The sequence below is a fragment of the Colias philodice genome, chromosome 17, assembly GCF_061535455.1.
Source record: "Colias philodice isolate Cphi_HAF_F1 chromosome 17, ilColPhil1 Martin Lab GWU primary, whole genome shotgun sequence".
Taxonomy (NCBI): domain Eukaryota; kingdom Metazoa; phylum Arthropoda; class Insecta; order Lepidoptera; family Pieridae; genus Colias; species Colias philodice.
Genome location: NC_143102.1, coordinates 758,256 through 767,083, shown reverse-complemented (window position 1 = coordinate 767,083; position 8,828 = coordinate 758,256). Strand labels below are relative to the sequence as shown.

At 32.6% G+C, this 8,828-nt stretch overlaps 1 protein-coding gene across 1 annotated transcript; it reads right to left on the bottom strand.

Annotated features, from left to right (window-relative positions):
- Positions 1-2,058: 2,058 nt before the first annotated feature.
- Positions 2,059-8,551, bottom strand: LOC149480795 (toll-like receptor 2 type-2). The gene is made up of 3 exons (XM_089705734.1): positions 8,251-8,551; positions 6,501-6,749; positions 2,059-4,399 (listed from the first exon to the last, which is right to left on the bottom strand). The coding sequence occupies exons 2-3, from the start codon at positions 6,735-6,737 to the stop codon at positions 2,063-2,065; spliced, it is 2,574 nt and encodes an 857-aa protein (XP_089561860.1). The 5' UTR covers positions 6,738-6,749; positions 8,251-8,551; the 3' UTR covers positions 2,059-2,062.
- Between the last annotated feature and the right edge of the window lie 277 nt (positions 8,552-8,828).

The following is an 8,828-nucleotide window of genomic DNA, read 5'->3' as shown; positions in this document are numbered from 1 at the left end:
TAAAATTTAATCAATGTACAAGTATCGGTTTTTAATTACTTCATCTTGTAGCTTTATTGGTATTCTTCCTGTAGCTTAGTGTAATAGAGTTAGTGTTCCAACTCTACTATTTCATATTCTAGTTACTAAAGAATGATTGTTCCTTCTTTTCTTCTTCAGTCATTCACTGCAATGAAATAATTGCGACGTTGGGTCTTCAACTATTTTCATTCCATATTTCAATCATTTCATGTTTGACGTTAAAATATAGAAGGACAGACTTACGCATTTTCAATATTAGTATTCATATCACGTCATGATAGTGTCAAAATTGATACCCAAACAAAAAAGCGCAAACATGTTTGCCGTCCGTACATATTTCGCAACCAAAATTGCAAGGTGCGAAATGATATTTGACATGGAAAGTATCCTTGTGAAAGTTAAATATTGATAGACGGTGAGTGCAGCTCGCTCAGTGTTTGTCCGCTTTCTATTGTAATGTGGGAGGCTGGGGTGTATCTTCTTATTATGAGGAATTAATCCATACAATACTATAATATATAGGAATATAGGAAATACTATAAACGCGATGGTAATTGTCGGTTTTTCTGTCTCTTCTTCACGCTTAAACCAGTGAACCAATTTGGATTTGGATGGAATTTGGTAAAATGGTTGTTTGACTCTTTAAAAAAGACATAGGATAAGTTTTTTTTCGGAAATTACACACGAATGGGAATTTGCAGGTTTTTCTTTAACTACACGGGTGAAAAAAATTCTATTTCTCAGTGATAGGTAAGTAATTATTATTCCAACATATTGTCGTTAAATAAAAGATTGTTTAGTCAGTAAATATATAAAGTCCCTATTACTTAAAGTTAGGTATTCACAACATACAAGCGTGTTACTCATTGTTATGTGCTTGTCTCTCCTATTGAAAGTCTAATCCTAGTTTAAAATGAACGCAACACTTAAACAAATGACACTGCTTTGACATTTGCTACAAAGCCACCTTGTCAGGCTTCCTCTCAAATACCTCATAAATGCTCTACATTCTACAACACAGCTCTACAATAATCCACATCGTCTCTATATTGTCTCTATGTAGAGCAAATTCTTATGCAATGATTGATATATTACGATGTGTACTTTGATAATCTGTGTATCTTATAAATAATATAATCTGTTGTTGTATTCTAAAGTAATTAGCAAAAGTTTTATCACATTTGAGTTTTTTGGAAGAAAGAAATATTTTTTGATCGATTGATGTGATAAACATGGGTATGTAGTATGGGGAAATTGTTTGAGCCAAAATCATTTTTTACTGCGTGTAATTCAGAAACGGTAGGATATAGGAAAAAGTGATTTAGGTACAACTTGTAGATAATTTTATGGCCTTTCAACTTTTCCTTGAAAGTTTTTCTCTAACATGTACCGTTTTTGAGATTTAAGCGAAAAATGAAAAAAATGGACCCATTCCCCCCCTCCACCCACTCCGGGGCTCCTCCTAGTGTCCCGGGGTTTTAGTATGTTTATGTAATACCTAGGGACTCTTGACATGTTTCCGAAGAAACATCTTACGTTACTAACTCACGCACTCTAGAACTTTTTATTCAATGGACTATTAGGTATGTCATGAGCTTTATTTCAACAAAATTTTAGGATTTTTTGTAGATATATAGTAAGTTCAGGGTTGTGTCTAATGTAAACGCAAAAATATTATTTTCATGCACACATTTAAATGCAGACACTTTTGTGACGAGTGTACCTATATACATACACTGTAAAGTCACCACGGTTATATAACCGTGGTGATTTTCGTGTGATTTTTGTGTAACATTCGCACTATTTAGTTACTATACATATCTGGTGCAATATACTTGAATGCTTTTTCACTTAATAATAATTATTATACACTGTGAAATAAGTGCAGGTTAAGAAACCGGTGCGAATTATATCTGTGAGCACTTTCACTGAGCAAACGAAATCACCATTTATCGACTTATTTACCTGAGAGAGGCGAAAGTCGCGTAATAAGTGCCCGGGATTTTCCAGTGCGATTAAATAAAAGACATCTTTTTACGAATCATTTATTTTTAACCAACACGTTTCTTAGTTTCTTGAAAAATTCTTCAGGGTTTTCTTCATCCCATGAGTGATATATCTTCGTTTTTAATAAATACTTTAAGGTAGTTGTGAGGTATTTGCTGTCGACCTCACCTTTCTTTATCAACACTACGGGGTCATAAGGCGTACCATCATCTAGAAATAATCTATGGTATTCAGCCAAATGCGTTTCCCACCTACACCATTGGGATTTAGCAAAACTATTACTTATTATCAAAATTATATACCTACTTTCATTAATGCTACCTAATATAGATTCAGATATAAAAGAACCTATTTCAAAATCTCTTTCGTAAATACATAATTTCAAATAAGGCGGTGTTGATTCTAACTGGGATATCATTTCTAAAACAAAGTCTCTGTCGTCGTTGCAATATGACACAAACGCGTCGTATTTGTATCCTTTCGGTTCTTTCGCTTGGAGGGATTTCTTTATAAATTTACGACCTAACGCAACTTTCGCTAAAAATAACCAGTATCTTATATAAATTCTATATTTATACAATACTATTATTATGAATAAAAGGAGAGCAATTGTAACTAATGATGGTGCTGTCCAAACTAGCAACATGATATTGGAAATATTTTGGTAAACTAAACAACGAAGACTCTTTATAGAAGCAATATAGTCGGCGACTCTGCGGTCTTCCCAAACATCAGGGCTGCTACATACTATATTGGAATTGGCAAAGTATTGCTTCAATATGAGAGAACCGTTCACTTGTAGCCACATGTAGGTCTTGTACATTGAATTGCAATCACAAACGAATAAATTATCAGCAAGATCGATTTCCACTGTAACGTTGCCATTCTTTTCTAATAAATAGTTGATGTCTTCGATCATACTCAAAGTGAAATGCGTTATTTTGTTATTCATTAGATATAACTTTTTAGGCTGCACTCCGGAGGCTAAAAATAGGGGCTGCCACCACGACACAAACAAATTTTCACTCAAGTCCAAAACTTTTAAAAGTTTTAGTGGTTTTAATAAAGTTGGTGTGATATAAAATAATTGGTTATCAGAGAGAATTAAATGCGTTAACTTTGGCATCATTTCGAAAATGTTATCATCGTCGTTGAATCGTTTTATACCACAATTCTTCATGATCAGTACTTTCAATTCGTTCAAACCCTCGAATTTGGCACTTGTAAGATTTTCATTTGCAGTCAATGGATTGTTCTTTAAATTAAGGTACTCCAAGTGTTTCATTGGCTTAAATGTTCCGTTTCCGATGTGAAAAATCGTACCATTCTCCATATTGAGGATTCTCAAGTTGCTAAGCCCGATAAATGTATGATTAAATATATGTTTCATTCTATTAAATGCTAGATTAAGGAATCGCAACTCCTTGCATTCACTAAAGACTCCTCGATCAATTTCGTAGTACATTGGTCTCGAATCTAGTCCCTTGTTTGATGACAAATCTAGCAGTAGGAGCTGTTGATTAGATATATGCTTCAAATGAATGCCAGGTAAATTATTTCCACTCAGTAAAAGTATTCGTAATCGAGGAAACTTACTGGGGTGGAAAGCATCATGTCCGACCGACATGGCCAAAATTCTTCTTAAATCCATAATCTCTATGTTTGGCATGTATGGAAAATCATTGTCGTCAATAACTTCGAATTGGTTGTCCGCTAAACTCAGTCTCGTGATTGATGAATTTGCAATAACTTTCATTAAATCTTCTGGTGGTCGTTTTCTGAATCCCATACTCGATAAGTCAAGATATGATAGGTTAATGTTATCTTCTTTCATACTAATTAGGAATTTTATAATTGTCTGTGAGTACAAGTCATTTTCGCCAATACGCAGTTCAGTCAACATTTTTAGTTTTGAAAAACTATTGGGATGAATAAAATCCAGCCTGCATAAATTAATATCAAGTTTCTTCAGTAATGTTCCCTCCATGGGATGAAAAGCGGATTCTGAAAATTCTCCAAAAGCATTTTCGGAGAGATCCAACGCTTTTAAATTTGGCAGAATTGCCGGTTTAAATGCTGGAGTTAACGCAGCAATGTTTTTAAACCCATTATTTATTAAAGTAAGATTGTGGAGTTTTATCAATCCTTCAAATGTGCCTTCATGAATCGAATGCAGTTGAGTATTATACGAAATAGACAGTTGTTCCAGACTAGATAAGTTTCTGAATAAGCCTGGTTCTAAACTATGCAGTCTACTGTTACCATCTAGTCTTAAGACCTTCAAGTTGAAATACGTATCTAGATCTCCGATTAATATTTCAGATATAATCGTTGTTCTTATAATCAACTCCGTGGCCGTTCGCAAATTAACCTGAAATAGAAAGTAAAACAGATAAGAAGACGGCATGAAAAATATGTATTTTAGCTATATTTTATAAGGCAATGACCATGCAAGTTTTGCGCAGAGGTATAGAATAAATATCTTTGGGTCTGTTTATATTTTGTTTTATAACAAACGCATTTATTTTATTCTTATTTGGTAAAATAATAAAACATAATGACATTTAAGTACTGTATATACAAGATTGTGTTGCAATTGATTCATTCACAGGTTAACCCTCGGAATTTGTGTTATGATAAGCTTATAGTTTGCTGGAGGCAATTGCGATTGTACAAGTACTCTCAATAGACAATAAAATACGTAGTGTTTGTATTTTGATACTCTGTACGTATAATTATTTTAGTAAGATGTTTATCAAAGGCAAACGAGATAAACACGTTAATAGTTTAACTTTGGTAGAGTTAGATTTGGTTGAACTGTAAAAAACACGTGGCACTATTATAGCATAGGAAGGTAATTTAAAATATTATTAAATGTATCGAAGACGGCGAAGATGTTTTCAAATTTTTGTTTCATCATCTGTGCCAATTAAGTGTCAAGGTTTATTTATAAAGATTTAACTAACAAAACTTGTATGACATACTCAAATATTGTAGAGGTGAATGTTATTGAAACATGAAACATTATACATCCGTTTCTACCCAATATCAGTAGGCACCGTAGATTTCAAGATAACAATGTTAGTTTGTTTTGTTTTTTAAATTTAATGTTGATTGATATTTCATTATTTATGTAGCGATAAGAATAAAGATGTTTTGTCCTTTTACCTGTTTATATTATAATTATGATATGCGTATATTATTCACGTTTATAAAAATTAGAAATTCTTAAAACTTGTGCCATTAAAGCCATTTAAGTACCTACGTCCGCGTCGTGACAACGGATTACACGAAATAATTTATAATATATATTTTCTAATATTGAGATCAGACCCGGCATGGGTCAAATTTGGGTCAAATAAAAATTATGTCTTTTTGCTTATTATTTATTAATATTTAGGTATGATATTGTAATATTAACAATATCCGCAATGAATATACAGACAATGCAAATAAACGAACGAACGGCTTTCAAACACATTTTTTCTTTATATTTTTATGTATTACGGATATGGATAGAGTTTAAGAAAATAGAGTAACATAATAATATGTATCTACCTAATTCGAGTCAGTAATTTAGCTAGTGTCTCTATCTGTGTCTGGAGAGCAGATTGCAGGGTTACAAAGATTTTGGACAGACAAAATATGATTGTTGCAAACATGACTACAAAATACGAGACAACAACATTAAAAGGCATATTAATATCATTATCTTATTTGCCTTTTCACTTTCATAGCAATAATATCATAGACGCGATATATAAGTATATGTATAGTTCGTGTACTATCGAGAATATTTCTAAGAAAATAATTATTGTTGTTGTACATTAACTTGTAATTGACTAAATACATACAGCACATGAATACGCGCCCTATGTTGTTCATATAAACACCGAGATTACATAGATTATTGATGTTTTCTCACATTTGATAACATTTAGCGAAGTTTACTTCATCACAGTAAATTTTCCAAATATTGTACTAGAAATTCTATAGGAAGATAAATGCAACTATACTGGGTTTTATGATGAGTCATATCAAGTTGTCATGCTGTAAATGAATTTTTTGTGTAAACTTGTGTGTGTATGTGTGTGTGTGTGCTTCATTAAAGATGCCATGTTAATAATTATTTCTAACTATCTGCGTTTCGCGGTCTCACCCGCGTGGCTCCGCTCCTGGTGGTCTTAGCATAATGATATATAGCCTTTAGCCTTCCTCGATAAATGGACTATCTAACACCGAAAGAATTATTCAAGTCGGATCAGTAGTTCCCGAGATTGCAATCAGTCCGTTTATTAAACGGCATCTAACTAGATAGAAAACATTTAATTACCTTTAGTGAAATTTTGGATTTTGTTTGCAATTCTTGATGTTTCAGTATTCAGATAACATGTAACGAGATTGGAAACTTTAGGATGTACTTAGGTGTTCAGAATTCCCAAATTATGTTCTTGTTTTTAATAGATACGTACCAAAGGAGTTTTCTTGCATTCGTAGTTGCCAAAGCACACAATCACATCTTTATTCTTACTGCCTCGACACAGGCAGCCGGATTTCTTGTCTCTGCCCAGGTCATTAGGAAGGGCCATAGAGATCGCGTCCACTGGTGGAGTTAGCAGGCTGATGCTGATCTCTTCATAGTCTTGCAGGAGATCGGAATTCGCATATTGAGCATAGCATAACAGGAGCCAGAGGTACGTTGATAGCATTGCACGGTCAGTCTGGAAATTTAACCTTTTATATTATTTATATTTTCGATTTTTTATGATGCTTTTGAATAAGAGAGTTCTTCTATTGCCTTTCAAAAGATAACAACTCTGGGGCTATATTATAATCTTTGACAATCTCTGTGTAACTTTTTTTACAAGATTTTTGAAATTTTATATCGTGACATCAATGCAGTAAGTATGCATTTAAAGTTAAACTTAGCAGCGGACAGAAAAGGTAAATTGCAATGAAATTCAACGTAATTCATAATTGTTTTAGGTGTACATTTTAGCATTATTATGCACATTGGAGCATTGCCAAATCATACATAATTATCATACATTATTACTATTATGTAATTTTTAAGTTGGAAGTTTCTTGAGTCAGTGTCGTTGATATATTATACCTATATATTATATAGCACCCGCTAATTGTAAGGTAAATATAACATCAAAACTTAACAGTCATTGATATAGCGTCTAGGTAGAAAATCTAGAAAAAATGTTTTCCTAAGGAAACAGTTTTTCAGTTGAATGACCTAGGATATATTAGTGAAACTGATATTGTTTTTTTGTTATATTGTACTCAAATAATTTGTAATTATATATGTACAGTCTATGATTATGCTATCATGGACTATGGTAACATAAAAAAGGAAACGTGTACATAATAATAATTGATGTATAAATATGTTTCGACGTAGTTATCTTATCTAAGCTGTCATCTTCTTAATTTTATTGTAAGAACAAATAATAGACCATATAGTCCGTAACTTACTGCGTAAAAATTGTTACTTTTTTTTCAATTAAACGTAAATCTTTTTTAATTTTATGTTTTGTGTATTATGCATCTAAAGTCTTCTTCCAACCGGTGCGGTAGATATATTATAAAGATAATTCTAAAATATTTTAAGTACCTACGTATGTTTGATCTCTCCTTCCGCGAAAATTTTGTTCTCAATGTTAGCATCTTTTATAATCATTGTCGTCGCTTGTTTAACTAAACTAATGTATTGTGCTAATTTTATTACCCTTCAAGTTTGGGGAATGTCAAACTCAATGAAAAGTGCTTTATCATTTTTTTTTTAATCAGTCGCTTTCGCTTACATTTTGGTATTCTACAAATTAGTTTTATTTTTGAACGTTTCTAAACTACCATTCAATATAGCGAATTTTATGTAGCAGCGATACTTATAGATCGCAGATATTTTAAAGAAATATGCTATCGTAGTTCATGTAATCCCAACTAGCTACAGCTTTTTCTGTCGCCTTGCTACAGCTCTGCTCCAAACGTAAGGAAATTATAATCTATTTACATTAAAAATTTCAGCGAACTTGTTTATTTTTTATTATTTTATGGAAGAGGAACAGACACTTCATCCGACGGAAAATGCTCGCTTGTACTATGATAATTTTCCATCAACTTTCATAAATTTGACTTTGATAAATATAGATTTATTTAACTTTTTTAATAATTCATCCAATATGTATTTATTATTTACAAACCAAATCTCACCTTAAATCATCCAAGTCGCGTCAACCGTTACAATCTTTGATCCTCAACAGATAGAGCAGTTGTATCTTCTGTGGCCATGCCATTTATTACTCCTTCGTATTTCCCATTCACACGTAACACACATACATCCTATACACGTTCCAAAACTAGAATAAATTCCGTATAGATTTTTGGTGTAACTGGCTCGCGACTCGCGTCCGCTTCGTTGTACTTTCAGCTAAAGATGGCATTCCGTCACTACTGAGATAATATTTACATAATGTGATAATTTTATTGTGATACGCGACACGTTCTCATGGATTTTGGCGCCTTTTTACGGGCCGTTTTTCAGCACTTATTATATTGTAGGTTCAAAGTACTTATTACGTCTGTGATCTTTGCTGACTCTGGCTGAAAATTGTAATAATAAACATGTTAAATGATACCATAAACATAAACCTTCTAAGATCCTTGTAATCATTTTGTTTTGTACTTGTATGATCATGTGAACTGCGCAGGCGTTACTGGTATTTCCATTTTAAATATATTCTATGTATTTACGTGGCGCTTAAAATGTAATATACTTGTATGCATGTTTT